The sequence below is a fragment of the Mercenaria mercenaria genome, chromosome 12 (assembly GCF_021730395.1).
Source record: "Mercenaria mercenaria strain notata chromosome 12, MADL_Memer_1, whole genome shotgun sequence".
NCBI lineage: Eukaryota > Metazoa > Mollusca > Bivalvia > Venerida > Veneridae > Mercenaria > Mercenaria mercenaria.
In genome coordinates this window covers 29763680-29781730 of record NC_069372.1, presented here as the reverse complement: position 1 = coordinate 29781730, position 18051 = coordinate 29763680, and the positions used below count along the sequence as shown (strand labels likewise).

At 32.3% G+C, this 18051-nt stretch overlaps 1 protein-coding gene across 2 annotated transcripts in view; it reads right to left on the bottom strand.

Moving 5' to 3' along the window:
* LOC123533966 (atrial natriuretic peptide receptor 2-like) overlaps positions 1-18051 on the bottom strand; it is a 136123-nt gene that overhangs the window by 20923 nt on the left and 97149 nt on the right. For both annotated transcript variants that reach the window (XM_045315979.2, XM_053519544.1), the window contains one exon: positions 8610-8787. In XM_045315979.2, coding sequence (XP_045171914.2) covers positions 8610-8787 — 178 coding nt within the window. The remainder of the gene's footprint in view (positions 1-8609; positions 8788-18051) is intronic.

Sequence of the window (18051 nt, the reverse complement as noted above, 5' to 3'; positions counted from 1 at the left end):
TAAATCAATATCAAATTTAACTTTACTTATACTTTCAGGTTCACTTATTTGTTCTATATTATTAAAAACTCCCATTATATAATTATTATATATTACCAGTAAAGTTTTTTTCTAAAAAACTTCCTTGGTTTGTCAATATATAAGAAATCATATTTTTGATTTGTTGCATTAGCAAAAGATTTAGGGTTAATATTTTGTTCATTACAAATCATATCATTTTCTCGTTTACCTGGACTTTCAAATAAAATATAATGTTAACAGTTAATTCGGATATCTTTTGGTGTTTTATAGTAAGACTGGCTTAAATAAATAACACAACAGTTTTTGTGACGTCCTTGAATAAAGTATTTTGTTATTTCATTTTGAACCTTTTTATCTTCACATACAAAATCATCAAATATTACTACTTTTTGTTTTTCTGATTCAAAATTCTCACAAGGTTCAATTTGGTTGGAATCAGCTGAATATTCAAGTATTTCATTTGGATCTACTTTAATTTTTTTGCAATTTGACTTAATTGGTTAATTAAATCTTGATATTTAGATTGTTCTAAGTTTTTAGCATATAAGTATAATTTATCATAATATATAAGAGGTTTTCGGAGTATATGCATTAATGTATTTGTTTTTCCAGATCCAGAAGATCCACATATTAACATCCTAAAACATGAATCTGGCATAAAAGGATAACGTTGTTTAAAGTTATTGGATTTATCACTTTTTGTATCATAATTTGGAATTTCCATTTATATATAATAATACATTATTTACATTATCTTACATTATCTTACATTATTTTACATTATCTTATGTTATTATATAAATGCAATCAAAACTTAATGAAATAAGAATAAGAAAAAAATTAGTCGGGCAAAAGATGAGAGATCTTAGAGAAGAAATAATGAGAGAGAAAATTAAGAAAGCTACAAATCGAGATATGTACACTGAAATTTATAAGCCAATTACTGAAAAAATAGAAAGTCAAAAAGAACAATTATCAAGTCAGTTAAAAGCATTACCTGGAATTAAGGAGCAATTAGCGCTACTTCCAAAAGGTATATCAGAAGATCTGACACAAGGTATTGCTAAATTAACTAAAGGAATGCAAGATGAATCTAAAAAGCAACAAGCTTTAAAACCAACTTCCACATCGATAGATTGGGGAGATGAACCTGCTGGATGGGTTCCTCAAGATGAACTTAAGAGATTAGAAGATTATGGAAGAAAAAAGATGGGAATAACTGAAACAACTGATGATACAACTGAAGAATCAGAAGAAGAAGAGTTGGGAGCAAGACCAAAAGAATTTGATCCGGAGGTATTAAATAAAGAAATTGATTTAGATCTTTTAGATGTAAAACAATATTGGACGCGCAAGAAGTGTTTGAATTTTTTCACACTGAATCTGAAAATCCTGATGAAAAAATGACTAGGGAAGAAGTAGAGGATATCATAGAAAAGGTAACAAAGAAAATAAAAAAATTGGGTAATGAATCTGGTGCAATAACCAGAATGAAAAATCCCACAGATCTTGATTTAAAGCAACAGGAAGCAATTATAGCTAAGTCGGATAATTATAAAAAATATAGAGAAGTAATCAATGATATTCTAAAACAAGGAAAATATATGGGAAAAGGAATAAGATATCATAATCCGTATAAAGTTTCACCAAATGGACATTATGGTAATTTAATTATTAACTTAAATAAACTTTATAGTCAAAACAAATTAATTGCTAAGGATCAAAGAACTGGAAAAGAAGTAATTAACACTAAAGTAGATAATGATTTGATTGATTTGATTAATAAAAGATATAATAATAATAATAAAAAACATTCAATTCATTCTAGAAAAATATTCAAAGAATTAACAGAAAAGTCAGGATTACCTATCAATAAAAGATCTATGAAATTTAAAAAAAGTAATTAGAGGACAAGGTTATGACGTTTGTCCATGTAATCCAGAAGAATTGGTTAATGAGTTGGAGTTAATTTGTGGTTCAATTAATGCTGGAAATAATAATGAAGAACTAAAAAATGAAGGTATTAGGGTAGTAGATCAATTATTAAAAATGAATTCACTTTTACCAGAACAACATGAAATGTTATATAAAAAATATTTTTCTTGAATTTAAATTTTAGTTATATATAAATGGAACAAAAAATAGTATTAAGTTCTGAAACAGTTAAAGATGATAACAAAAATACTCCGAGTGATTTTACAATTAGATTTAGTCGTTCTTTAATTTTAGATAAAAATAAAACTTATGTTGTTGGTTTGGATAGTATTAACACTATGACCTATTCTTGGCATAATATTAGTGATGAATATGATAATAAAAGAATTCGTTATAATAATGGTAAGGATTGGAAAGATATCATATTTACAAATGGTTCTTACAGTTACACAGATATTAATAATTATATCAGGGAAACATTAATAAGTAATGGTGATTATGAATTTGATAAATCAGACATTGCTCCAATAAGTTTGGAATTTGATTTAAGTAGTTTTAAGATTTTGATTTCAATTCATGATAATTTTATGTTGGATTTAAGAATGTCAAATTTTCATACATTGCTTGGATTTAAGAAAAAAAAATTGGAAAATACTGAATGGGGAACTACAACACCAAATATAACTAACTCTGTGGATACAATTTACATTCATTGTGATCTTATTGATAATTCACTTGTAGATGGTAATTTCAGTGATATTATTTATGCTTTAAGTACTGCAGATTTAACAAGAGCTTATCCTTTTACAAAAGAACCAAACAGAGTCGGATATTCTGAAATTAATAAATATATTATAAATTCAATTAGAATATATATTACAGATGTATTTGGTAGAATAATTAATTTTAATGGGGTTGAAACAAGTTTTACACTAATCTTAAAATAAATATGAAATTATAAATTTTAGTTTTATATAATGTACAAGAAAGTTTATGACAAAAATAAAGGAATATTTATTTATGTTGATGCTCAGACCAAAGAAGAAATCATACATGGTACAGGTATCTTTGACACTTTAACGAAATTGTTTTCAAGTTCAGTCGCATCTTCAATTAGCACAGCTGGAAAAAAAGCTTTGGAAACAGCAGGAAAAGCAGCACTTGAAAGTGGAACAAAAAAGGTTGGAACAGAAGTTGGAAATTTAGCTGCTAATAAAATTGTTGAAAAATTTAAAAAGAAACCTGCTCCGGCAGTTGGTAATTTAATTGCTAAGGAATTACAAGAAAAGAATAACAGTAAAAATAATAATAAAAATAATAAGGAGGAGGAGGATATTCATATGAGAATAAATAGAATATTGTCAGGATCTGGAACTTCAGCTCGACAAAAACGTATTAACAGATTAATTCATAAAAAATAAAATAATATATAATATATACATGTTTAGAACAAAACAATATTGTGAAAGATATGAATTAACTCCTATTCAATTAGATACAGCTTTAATATCTGTCTTGGGAAATAATGTTAAGCAACAAAAAAACGGATATCACTTTACAATTAATGATAGAAGTTCATATTTTGATTGGTTTAATGGTTATTTTGAAGTAAGTTTTAAAGTAAATAAGCTTGCTAATGGTAATAATTATGCTGATGGAGACCAAATTGCTCTAATTAATAATGCAGCTTCATTAATTGATCAGTTAGTGGTTAAACAAAATGGAAAAATTGTTTATGATTGTAATAATTTATACAAGGCAATAAATGTAAAAAATTTAGTTGAACTATCTAATGATTATGCAGAATCAACTGGAACAAATGAATTTATCTCTTTAGATACTACTGCTGTTGCTGAAAGTAGGGATGACCAAGCTGAATATAATAAAGGTTTTGCTATTAGAAAGGCATTAATCCAAGGTGGTAATGAGGTAAATGCTAAAAATCCATTAAATAATTATTCATTTTTTCAGGGTTTAGAAACTAATATTATACCTCCAAGTCAAATTCAAATAACACTACAGCTGACAGATGATGATGAATTAATTTTTAGAGCTAATGATGCTGATGCTGGTAGAGTAATTGTAACTAAATTAATTCTATGGGTTCCACGTTTGGTTTTTAATGAATTTGGACTTAATTTAATTTCTGAAAGATTTACAAAAGCAAGATGGTCATACCTTAGGGAAATGGTGACGCAATCAACTGATACACAACAAAATAATATAACCTTTAGAATAACAGCTGGTGTAACAAAACCACAACATGTATTTGTTTATTTACAACGACCTGACAAAAGTAATTCACAACAACATAACCCACACCTGTTGGATACATTTAAGGTAAATGCTAATAATTATAATTGTACATTGGAATCTTGTCGTCTTGAAGTTGGTAATGGTGCTTTTTATCCAGAAACAGAATACACAAGTATATCAAGAATATATGATGATGTAATTAATTATTATTATAAACAAAATAATAAGACTACTGGAAGCCTGCTAAATAGATCAAATTTTTCTAGATTATTTGGATTTATTCATTTTAACTTGGAATATAAAAAGGAAGTAATAACAGAAGATCCTAAGCATATTACATTAACAGCTAAATTAAACATTCCACCAGCAGCTAATATTCGTGTTTACGCAATTGTATTATATGAGGAAACAGTTGAAATAAATACTATTGGAAATGAACTTGTTATTGTTTAAATAAAATAAATATAAATTATATATAATGACATCAAATTATATTGCATATAAAGTTAACCTAACAGATGGACAAAAGAAAAATTTAGCACAAGCTTATAATAATAAAATTCCACATACTTTTATATTAAAACATGAACAATTACATGGAAACTTCCCTTTACTATTAACAAAAACACAAATTAATCAAATTAAAAAAGCTGTTGCAAATAAGAAGGGATTAGAAATTAAAATTTCAAAAAAACAAATGTCCAGTCAAGGTCAAAATGGTGGATTTTTAGGAGCTTTGGCTGGTTTGTTAGGAAAAACAATTCTTCCAATGGCAGCAAAAATAGCTCCAAAAATATTAGCCCCTCTAGGCATTGGAGCCCTTTCTGGACTGGCCAGTACTGGTGTCAGTAAGTTACTTGGGAATGGTATGATTTCAGTAGCTAATGATAAGAGAAATATGATATCACCATATCTTACACCTAATCAAAGAAAGCAACTAGTAGGATCTGGAGTGATTAAATTAACACAAAAACAAAAACAAAATGGCGGCTTTTTAGGTATGTTGGCTGCTAGTCTAGGAATACCTTTGATTACATCTTTGTTAAGTGGTAAGGGACATGGCCAGGGTGGAATTATAAATTCCCCAGGAACCAAAGGTTTTGGTCTACAGATTGATTCTCAGAAAAGACCTTACAGACGAATTCCTATAGTAAAAAAAAAATAAAATTTATAAACAAACCAATTTCTAACTTTGAAATTGAACAATGGGTAAAACAATTAAAAATTAAAAACTTTAGGGGTGTATTTAGTAGAAATAATTTATTAAATTTATTAAAATCAAAAGCAAAGGACGAGTGCGGAATAATCAATTTAGATGACTCTGTTGGACCTGGAACACATTGGGTTTGTTACTTGAATACTTTGTACTTCGATCCATTTGGACTTCCTCCACCAAAAGAAGTAATTAAATATATACCTGGGGTCAAGTATAACAACATACAATATCAAGACAAAACAAGTACACTCTGTGGTTATTATTGTTTATTTTTCATTAAAATGTTACAAGATAAAATACCGTTGTATGATTTATTGTATAAAATACTAAAAGTTAACAATGTAAAACAAAATGAACAAACAATTATAAATTATTTTAATAAAATGAGTTAAAATGTATTAAAATGTATCAAGAACGTAATATTCTTTACTACTAATAAAAATGTACCATAAACGTTATATTCCATACTACTCTCAAAAGCGTATATTCAATCATGCATATGCCTATGGCATACTCAAACGGTTGAGTAATTTCAGTAACACTAAAGTTTAATAATATTCAACCATGCGTATGCCTATGCCATACTCAAATGGTTGAGTGATTCTTACAACATAAAAGTATTATAATATTCAGTCAACCGTAGGATTATGGTATAAGTGTACGGTTGAGTGATTCTCACAACGTGAAAGTATTATGATATTCAATCATGCGTATACCTATGGCATACTCAAACGGTTGAGTGATTTCAGTTGTTTGTGTGTTTTCACCATTGTGTTTGAAAGTACATTATCAATTTGGCAGCTGTAAAATAAAGTTCTGTGTTTGCAACTACCTAATAATTTGTTTAACGTTTTTAAAGTTTCATTCCTTCAATTCTGTCGTTGTATGTTTTTTATACTAGCAAAGAAAGTCCTAGTGTGTCGTCTGATACAATATTACACCGCCGGTGAATGTCCTAGCTGTGTATGGTACTAAATCGTTTCTTTTCGTTTCTCAATAATATTCACATATTCCTTGTTATTAGAGTCTAAAATCGTATCCTTTTTATTCGATTTTGTTAATTGATCAATTGTTTTTTCAATAAGTCCGTTCTTATCCAAATTCCAGAATATTTGTCACAGTATAGCAAATTCTATTCTTACATCGTGCTGTTGTATCCATCCTCTGATATATAGTATCTTTACAGTTATCTTTGTAAAAGTCTCAAATAATCATATATCTGTATAAGTCCTTTCTTTAATTATTTAATTTTATAAGACATATCCTTTGTTATAACTGTTCAAAATGGCGTACCTAAGTTCATAAATCTGATGCAATAACACAGTCACGATTATGATAGAACGTTCTAGCAATGCGGAAGTTCTCTCGAGTGGATAAATATGTGTCTTTACTTCCTGATTTAAACGTAGTAACTGATGTGTTTACATTGTATTAAGAGGTTATGAAAAAGGCTACTTGTTTTTTCAGTATGGGTTTTAAAGTTTCTTATGACTTTTAATGAAATGTATTTTATATAAAATTTGTATAAAATATATGGTTTTTTTTTGGTTTGTTAATACCTTTGCAAGTTAAGTAAAATCTGTGGATTTTAAATTGTCCGGCGTTGGTCAGTCCGGACCGAGGATCAAAGGTCAAATGAGGTTAGATTGACTTCGCACAAACAATTCTTATACTACTGATATCATCAAAGTGACCATTCTCACCAATTTTCATGAAGATCGCATGAAAAATATGGCCTCTAGAGAGGTCACAAGGTTTTTCTATTTTTAGACCTGCTGACCTAGTTTTTGATCGTATGTAACCCAGTTTTGAACCTGACCTAGATATCATCAAGTTGAACATTCTGACCAATTTTCATGAAGATCCATTGTTAAATATGGCCTCTAGGGAGGTCAGAAGGTTTTTTTATTTTTAGACCTACTGACCTAGTTTTTGACCGCACGTGACCCAGTTTCAAGCTTGACCTAGATATCATCAAGATGAACATTCTGACCAATTTTCATGAAGATCCATTGTTAAATATGGCCTCTAGGGAGGTCAGAAGGTTTTTTTTATTTTTAGACCTACTGACCTAGTTTTTGACGCACGTGACCCAGTTTCAAGCTTGACCTAGATATCATCAAGATGAATATTCAGACCAACTTTCATACAGATCCCATGAAAAATATGGCCTATAGAGAGGTCACAAGGTTTTTCTATTATTTGACCTACTGACCTAGTTTATAAACGCACGTGACCCAGTTTCGAACTTTACCTAGATATCATCAAGGTAAACACTCTGATTAATTTTCATGAAGTTCCATTGAAAAATATGGCCTCTAGGGAGGTCACAAGATTTTTCTATTTTTAGACCTACTGACCTAGTTTTTAAAGCGCGTGACCCAGTTTCAAATTTGACCTAGATATCATCAAGATAAACATTCTGACCAAATTTCATAAAGATCCCATGAAAAATGTGACCTCTAGAGTGGTCACAAGCAAAAGTGTAAGCACGCACGGACGGACGGACGACGGACGCCGCACGATCACAAAAGCTTACCTTGTCACTTTGTGACTGGTGAGCTAAAAATAAATAAAGGGCCATAACTCACTCAAAATTGTTGAACCAGTCTGATTTTCATGGGGACACAACTAGGGTACCAACTAGGGTACCAATACATCATTCTGACAAAGTTTGGTCACAATCCACCTAGTAGTTTCTGAGGAGATGCGATAACGAGAAATTGTTAACGGACGGAAGGACCACGGACGCAGAGTGATTTGAATAGCCCACCATCTGATGAAGGTGGGCTAAAAAGGTGCACATATGCAACTACATTCTTGGTAATTAAACGTTCTATGAAACATCAACATCATTTCTTTAGTTAGGCGCGTAACAAATAAAATCCTTTGAATGAGAAAACAATAAATTGTGATCCCTGTGAATTTTGACAGATAATGTAGATATCGCCCAGTAGTTTGGTTCAAGGTGAAATCTCTGTTCCTTCGGAACGCATAGGAATTAGCATAGTTATGGCTGTAAGCCAAACTATTCTTTTGTGAATTATGCAAAAAGAACACTTTGGTTTAATATAGTTACAGCTGTTACAGTTTTACAAATATACAAACATAGAGGATTGAGAAGGAAGCTATAAGCTTCTTTAGAAACTCTCCCTAAACAACACTTTCGTACGTAACTTACCTTTTCCCGTTGATATCAATGAGTATTTTGAGTAGAGAGTGCATGTCAGGTCTAAGTTGTGGACATTCCTGCCAGCAACAGGTCATCACACCTACCATCTTATCTTGCTCCTCCACATCTTCCGTGCTCCTGGGACGGTACGCGGGCTCTTCAACGTTCCTTACCCTCTCAATAATACCTACACAGTCACATTACTTCGTCTTAGTATATAATTTAAAGGGGAATTGCACTTTATATTCGATAGAAATTTGTAATTACTTTCTTGGTCATAAGCAAGTTCATGTACTTGTGCCGTTGTCATATACCGGTTAGTCTCTATTTTGCACCTAATTAAAAAGATATAAAATAAGTTTATTTTCTCTCATATTTTTATTTTTAAGCTAGAATAATGAAACTTACATGTATATGTGCGTACTAAAAATGCATTCGATGCTAGTAAGTGTTTGTTTCTTATAATAGCAAAATGCTGGAAAGAAGAAAGAAAAACGAATTTTTCAAATTTTTAGATTTGTGGGAAAAAATGACACATTCATCTAATTTCCGGTAAAACGGCCCGAAATAATTTTGCAATGTTTTTATATATTCGAAGAACGGACAATTGTTAATAAGTTTTCAAAATATTGAGAATTTTCACCGTTTATTATTTTTGTAACCTTTGATATGTTACCGTATCCGACGATAAACTGTGACGTTATTTTAAAATGAAAAAAAAAAGATAATGTGCATAATGTACGTAGATCTACTTAAAAATGTAACGCATGTATGGTTTACAGGTACGTTTAAAACTGTACATGTATATAAATTTTCTCAATTCTTTAAAATGTTTGGTAAATAAATTTATAATAATATTGCTGCTCTGGCAAAAATACAAGTTGAAATGAACTCATTTAGAATTCATTTTTGCTTCAGTAAAAGAAAATGTCCTAAATTTATGATAGCTCAAATACTTTAAAACATAATAAAGGATATCATCACTCGGAATGTTCAAAAAGAAAAGAAAAAATCCCAAAAGAAAGCAAACTTTACAACTTGAAGAAATCAGTGCATAGAAAATTGAGCAGGAGGGTCAGGATGGATGAATCAGTGCACAGACAATTGAGCAGGAGGGTCAGGATGGATGAATCAGTGCATAGACAATTGAGCAGGAGGGTCAGGATGGATGAATCAGTGCACAGACAATTGAGCAGGAGGGTCAGGATGGATGAATCAGTGCACAGACAATTGAGCAGGAGGGTCAGGATGGATGAATCAGTGCTCAGACAATTGAGCAGGAGGGTCAGGATGGATGAATCAGTGCACAGACAATTGAGCAGGAGGGTCAGGATGGATGAATCAGTGCACAGACAATTGAGCAGGAGGGTCAGGATGGATGAATCAGTGCATAGACAATTGAGCAGGAGTGCATAGACAATTGAGCAGGCGGGTCTGGATGGATGAATCAGTGCATAGAAAATTGAGCAGGAGGGTCAGGATGGACGAATCAGTGCACAGACAACTGAGCAGGAGGGTCAGGATGGAGAATCAGTGCATAGAAAATTGAGCAGGAGGGTCAGGATGGATGAATCAGTGCATAGAAAATTGAGCAGGAGGGTCAGGATGGACGAATCAGTGCATAGAAAATTGAGCAGGAGGGTCAGGATGGACGAATCAGTGCACAGACAATTGAGCAGGAGGGTCAGGATGGACGAATCAGTGCATAGACAATTGAGCAGGCGGGTCAGATGAACGAATCAGTGCATAGATAATTAAGCAGGCGGGTCAGGGTGGATGAATCAGTGCATAGACAATTGAGCAGGAGTGTCAGGATGGATAGTGGGGTGGGGAGCCGTCATAACATTAAAAGCTGGAATGCCAACATATGATTTCCCCTCACTGACTGTTTGCCCAAAAATCTTTGTTTCTGCGGATAATAAAAACCAGTAAATACAGATAAATACCACATTTTAAAGAGCATAAAGATGCAATGGTAAGCTTATTTTTATATTTGAAAGTAAATTCCTAGAAGACCTTCATATATTGTAAGAATGTACTATGAAAAAAAGTAATAGGAAATAGGAAAAGAAGTTGGGTTACACTTAATTAGCATATTGTCGTAACCATGAGCAATGCATTCATTTATAAATGACGGAGGTCGGGAATGTTGCTTGATGAAGTCACAGGCCAAAAATTAAATTCTGAATTATAAAATGCTAATATATACACTTTGCAATTTCTCTCGAGCGGAATACTATGAAAGAGAGAGGTGGTGATTGAATGCCTGTACGGGTACTTGGTAAGCGTACAATTTCAAACAGCGTCTGACGCGTCAGAATTCAAATCGTTCTTGCAATTTTAACAAACTTTAAGAAGTATCTCTATATGTTGATCTTCAAAAGGCAAAAAAACAAAGAAACAACAAAAAGGGGCATGATGACCCTCTATCGCTCAACTGTTAAACTTGGTCTTGGAATCATCAAAATAAACATTCTGACCAAGTTTCATATAGATAGGGTCATGGCCTCTACAATCTACTAGTGTTAACAAGCTTTTCCTTTGATTTGAGTGGTGACCTAATTTTTGACCCTACATGACCCAGTTTCGAATTTGGTCTTGGAATCATCAAGATAAATATTCTTACCAAGTTTCATGAAGATGGGGTCATAAATATGGCCTCTAGTGTTAACAAGCTTTTCCTTTGATTTGAGCGGGTGACCTAGTTTTTGATCCAACATAACACAGTTTCAAATTCGGCATAGGAATCAACAAGATAAACATTCTGACCAAGTTTCATGAAGATAGGGTCATAAATGTGGCCTCTAGGGTGTAAACAAGCTTTCCTTTGATTTGACCGTGTGATTAGTTTGACCTCAGTTTTGCACAAAAAGCATAATAAAACCTTATATGGCTGAAGGGTAACCTTTCAGGCCAGTAACCTGAAAATTCAATTATCAAACTATGGGCATGAGAGTCATCCCGCATTCCATATGTGAACGACACAAAAGGAGTCTTCTCCATCATTATCCGAGCGGAATCAGCTACAACAGATACTGTGCGGCAGGCGCTTGATACTTAAAGCCCAAGTGACAACACTTTTTCTGAAAGTAATCTTTTTAACTGTAAATATCCCCTTTTACTGATCTTTTAAGCTTTGCGCTATCCATTGCATATATCTTGTTGGGTGGCCATTATGTGTAAAAATAAAATAGAACCTAGAACCCATGGAATCTATATTTTCAAAGGAAACCGAGATCTTACTGTGACTTAAATTATATTAAGTATTGTTAACAATGTAAATGTCACTTTAATCTTGTTAAAGGTAAAAAGGAAAAATTTGCTCGTTTCAAGGTCACTCGGGGCCGTAACTCCGGAACCTATGTTGCATTGACGATTCTCACTGAATCAAGATCATTGTTGCTACAGATATTTTTGTGTTTTGTATCAAATCAAACATAAATGAGGTTCTATATGACTGCAAAAGCAAATAGCAAATTTTGCCTTTAAGGGCCATAACTTGGAAACCTTCAAAGATTCTTGGCCATTTAAAGGAACATATTATGCTTATACAATTGTGTGCACATGATTAAGTGATTGCAAAATGTGGTCTCTAATCTTGTTTCACAGGCCAAATAGCAAATTTGCTCTATAGGCCATAACTCTGGAACCATGGGATCTACATTTTGAAGAAGCGAGACATTATGCCATACAAGTTGTGTCAAGTTTGTTATATCGATTGCAAAATGGTCTCTGTGTATTCAGAAAAATTTGGACGGACGACACGAAGGACGATCACAAAAGCCCTTTTACTACGAGACAGTGAGTAAAAACAAGTACTTATGCCGAGTGTAAGAGGTTATTTTCACGTTGACGTCATTTTTATTGCGGTAGGTTAGTTACAAAATAACGTCATTTTGAGACGATAAAAGTTACTGATATTTTGATATTTTATCAAACAAATTCTTTCTTGAATATATAAAAAATGGTGAAATTATTACGAGCCGTTTTTCCATTTTCCCACAAATCAAAAAAATTAAAAACTTCGTTTTTCGTTCCGCTATCCTGCTTTCATTATTAAGAAACAAATCTTTTACGCAGTTTAATGTTAGTTAAATTACTGCAGCTTAAATTAAAGTACTAAAATGTTGTTCCTTTCCAAAGGTTACCCAACTTTGGAGTCATATGACAAAACTACGACAATTTACCGGCAAAGTAAACATGGTTGATAACAAAAAAAGTCCCCCGAGAAATTTAACGATTTTTTCTGCTTGCAAATATCAAATAATACATTATTTTCAACGCAGTCTCCATGTAATTTTTGTCGCCATTGGAGTTTGCTCTTAAATTGAAGTATGAGGGAAATCTCTGAATTTTGGGAGCGACCAAAATCATTTCATTCACAATTCCCTAATGAATGCATGATGAACGAAATTTTTTTGTGTTTAAAAAATGTTATTTAGATCTAGAAAAATGTAAATTGACTCACTTTAACCTATCAGTTTAAACACTCCAAATTCTTCAAGTCTTCAATAGCTCTATCATCCTCAATGAATCATTGTAAACAAACAAGCTCTTTTACACATCGATGAATTCAGGCATCAATCGACATGCCCTTGAACATGCTTGTTTCAATTAACATCATTTCAAACGCATGGTTCACAAGATAACCTGTATTTAGCACCTAATGAAGTATTTACATCGCACAATCCAATTCTCACAAAAGCCAATATTCACCTTCGAATCCCGTTGTGTATGCTTCTTTTTCTTTGAAAAAACTTATGACGTATGAGATAAATGACGTAGTATTGCTGGCACTATGCAGATTTATAATGAGGCGCACAAGGGAAAATTTACATAGGTGTACAATCAGCCGATAGAAGATAGAAATCTTGACGTGTGTTATGCTACACACTGGTTATTCGGGTACCTACTCGTGTGAGCGATACCGCCCTCGTGTGATTAATGTACATGTTGGTGAACAGGAAATTCACACCTATGACAGGTAATTATTCCGTATTTTACTGAAGATTTGAAAAGGTTTAGTATTAAATGTGTAAGATCATACCTTAACTATATCCATGTCAAATATCTATCTCATATGATCTGAATAACTGTGAAAAAAATACGGTTTTTGTCGGGGAAATAAAGATATTTTAAGGCGATGGTGAAAGCGAAATCGGATCGTGAACCCATTCTCTGTTTTTATTAAATTATTATTATTATCTTTATTATGCCAGATTTACATTTGACTTAAATAACTGGTAAAAAGTCCAGAGAGCAGTCATAGAACGTAAAATATTGTTATTCATAACCGCCGATTTCAATTATAAAAAATATCCCCGAACTATCATTTATCAACTTTTATTGTCCATCAGAGCTACGATGTCCAGAAACAGATTTAAACATTTAGGCCTACAAACTATTTTCAAATCATTCATGAATAATTGACGCTAATGCAAGCTGAAACTTGTTTTCTTTCCGTTAAAGTTTTGCTTTAGTCTTACATTACTCCAGTCAGGGTTTTTTTTAACAAAGGTTTGATATTTTCTTTTTGTTTCTAATCATTATTTTTATATATCCTATATTCCTGTTGAATTTGCAGTCTGGAGTATGCTTTTAAATTCCACAAAGGTAAGAGCGCAATCGTCGCAAGTGTTACGTAACTTCAGATTTTTTTTTCTGGATTTAACGAGCACAGATTAATTATTGTCTCTGGCACAAAGTCTTGTTAATAAGGTCCACGGAGACAGATTGATAATTCTTTTCTTTTTGGTCGGTGCTCACACGTGTAACATTTGGCACATGACGAGGCGCGCGATCGAAGAAAATATGATAGAATGATCAAAATGATAAGCAAAAAGTGTAACATAGGCGTAGGAGCAGCGGGACCTGAAGGACACCCGGTGTACAGCATGTATTTCCCCCCCCCCCCCCCCCCCCCCCCCCCCCATCGTTTCCCGCACTTTTAATTAAAACAAGAGTTTTTTTTCCTAGAATTAACAGAAAAAGCCCATTTGAGAGAGCATTTATATAAGAATTTAGACTAAATTCAGGGGTGTAAAAAAAATTTTCACATCACTCGCCCTGCAGGACTAATAGCCAGTAATATCTACTCGCCCTTAGTGAACAGCCACTCGCCCTAATAATTGACACTTTTAATACTGTCACTTTTATAAAAGGAGTATTATGTACAATAGTATTATTTCCCGAAAAATATTTATTTTGAAAAGTGTCTAAAAAATTTGGACACAATAACCATCGTCCATCCACCCGTGTTGAAAGAGATGAAAAAAAACGTTAAAGATTATCGGTAATTATTCAGTTGATAAACTAAGTAATTGCCCTTGTTTTCATGATCAATTTACACCCCCTCAAAGAGCTAAAAGAAGTGTGTCAGTATCTTGACATCTGAAGTGGAGATCAGAGCGGTATTTTTGCTCGAGATTGTCATGGCATTACGTCCATGTTTTTTCGCGCCATGTGACACATCACTGTCTGATCGTACCGCATCGGTTCTTAAAAGTAGTCAATCACATTAATTTGAGGAACATTTTCTGACATTTTTCACATTTTTCAGTATTTATATATTTCTGTTAGAGATTTATTTAAGGAACGAAAAGACCCATTACATAAAGTTAGATACCTATTGGAAATGTATGATTTATTACTTCTTAAGAAATTTTGTAATTATCTCCCCTTTAATACAAAAGCGTTTAAAACGTGGATTATTTCTTTTAATTTCAATATAATTTCTAGTTTTACATTTGCATTTGATATATATTGGAATATTACAACTATCTGAAACAAAAGGCAAGTTTTGAAACAAAGTGTAGCTTTGGAATTGATTATTTAAATCTATCTGGGTTGCGCAACCAAGATAGACAAAGGGAGGTAATAATAATTTTATAAACTTGTATTTCTAATGAATTTGGCAAGATATGTTCTTGTCAATGCAAATCTTTTACAACTCTAATACAGTAGTGCTTATATTCATAACATTCCTTAGGCAATGTATGTTGGTTGGGCAACCAGGATAGGAAAATCATAGTTTAAAAATTCTTCCAGTGAAAATCTGATGTGTATTAAGAACTTGATAAACACAAATAAGTGTAAATTATCAGTTGGTAAAGTTTTTAAAAAATCTGAAAGTTGACCAAAATCTGATTAACCACCTTTAAAATTGCTGAGAAATAGAAATCAATAAAAAGTTTCTCTTTAATTTGTTATCAAAAGCGAATGTGCTATATCCCGTATAAAAGGTAAATGTCTCAAACGATAGTTTACTATAGCGGATATCCTACCTCTGTGACCTATTTGCCCTCAAGGAATTTACATTATTGTTTGACAAAAAAAAACTTTTAAATTGTTGGTAAAAAAATACATGTACAAAGATTCATTTAAAACTTAATAAAAACCGCAATGACATCACATTGCTTTATTTTAAAATCGCATTTCTATTTACGTTCACGAGGTCACGTAACCTATTCTGCCGCACTAACAGAAATCTGTTTGCCAAAAATCGTTTTACTCTATGTATTGTAATTGCTGCCGCTTTTTCATTATTTAAGATTTTTTTATTCTGTTTTTTTGTTCTTTCTGGTCAAAAGTCTGAATTTTATGCCCAGAGTATTCATCATTTATTTACTTTTCGAAAGAAATAAGTAACTAAGATCGCGCTGTTTGAATTTTTACAAATGATTATATGAAAATTCGACCGTTTTTTATAGAATTTTGCCTACATTTCTGTCGATATCTTATTAAAATCATTATAGAATTCAAATGGTATTATTTCTCAAGAGGTGTTGAAAACTTGGAGCGAAAATGTTTAAAAAATGAATGCACTACGCACGGTTTTTGTGTACGTGTCGATGTAAATTAGATATTTAATACGACAGGTCGCACGTGCTTGTGGAATGGAAAATTACCGGAATGGCGTTTTGATATCTTTACGATTCGCGGGTAAATTCCCGTCAATCCAGGTAGCGACTGAACCATCTCAAAGTTTGTTGAGGTTTTGGAGTTGTAATTTCTGAATTTTGGTAAAGTAAGGACGTAAAAGACCACTCGCCCGATCGGTCGAGTATACAGCGAGGTCCACTCGTCCTACTCAGACTTTAACTCACCAATGCGAGCGGGCGAGTGGAATTTTACACCCTGTCAGTAAAACGTTAAATTGTTACCTTTGAAAAAGAGGGCCATTGTCCGTTCTACATTTTTTATCCACAGTGGTGACTAAAGGAGTTTACATGCAACATAAATATGGAGTCTTAAAGAAAAAATTTGTTTACGTTATTACTTTTCTGTATGTTTTCCGTCACTGGTCCAATATAAAAATTTGGCCTTTCAGTGGAACATTTACATAAACTGATATTTCTTTATAAATTAGATCTGGGTCCTAAATATAACTAAAAAATACAGAAATGTTAACAAAATTATTTAGGAAAACCCAATATTTGTATTTCTAAACGGTCAAGATAGTTTTTGTAACTATGAACGTATTTCAACGCAAATATTTCGAGTAGAAGACATCTAACCATTTTATGTTTAAAACATTTTTTTCCTTGTCCTGTCCGTTCAGATTAACGTGACGTGATTGAAAGGGAATATCCTGACGGACTGCGAAGTTTAGTTTCCACTTTTATTAATTAAATCTATAAAAATACTTCCGGGAGGTAATATCTATCTAGGTCACATCCACAGAAGTCAAGTTATATTATAATTTTCCGGTCTAACAACAGAAAACATAATATAAGAAGAATACCCATGTGTTATTAAAATATCGAGACGCTCGCACGCACATTTGTTTTTAGAATGCCATTGATTTTTGTGTTTGTTTCTTTCTATTTTCTTATTTATTTATTTATTTATTCATGTTGAGGTGGCCTGACATGAATTCCCCAAGAATTAGCATAATACGATAACAAACACAGTATTTTCAAATATTAACTCGGGCGTTTTAATTTTGAGTTGACCCCTAGTTTGTTGCGCTACGGACGCCGCCATATTGGAAAGTCGACGTAACGTCATATAGCATTACGGCCTATGGGGAAAAAAGAAAAATCCAAGATTATATCTTTAAAATACACTTTATTGAAAAAATGAAAAAAAGGTCTAGAGATATTGATGTATGGTATATAAATATGTTTTTTGGACGATTTTATCGATACTGATAATTCAGAAACGAGGTAAACGTAATAGGTGGAACAGACTTTAGACAAAATTTGCCGATTTTCATTATATTTCATGACACTAAAAGGACGTGCATGGTCATGTTTGCGACATCACAAATAAAAGGTATCATTTATAACCAAGAAAAAAATTACAAATGCATATTAGAAATAACTTCAACTGGATATCAAAATCACATATTGGTTGTTAAAATTTTACAAAGTGCAATAACCCCTTAGTTTGTGTATTTAAACTTCCTTGCACTGAACTTGTTTTCATTACACGAATGTACTTCAAATAA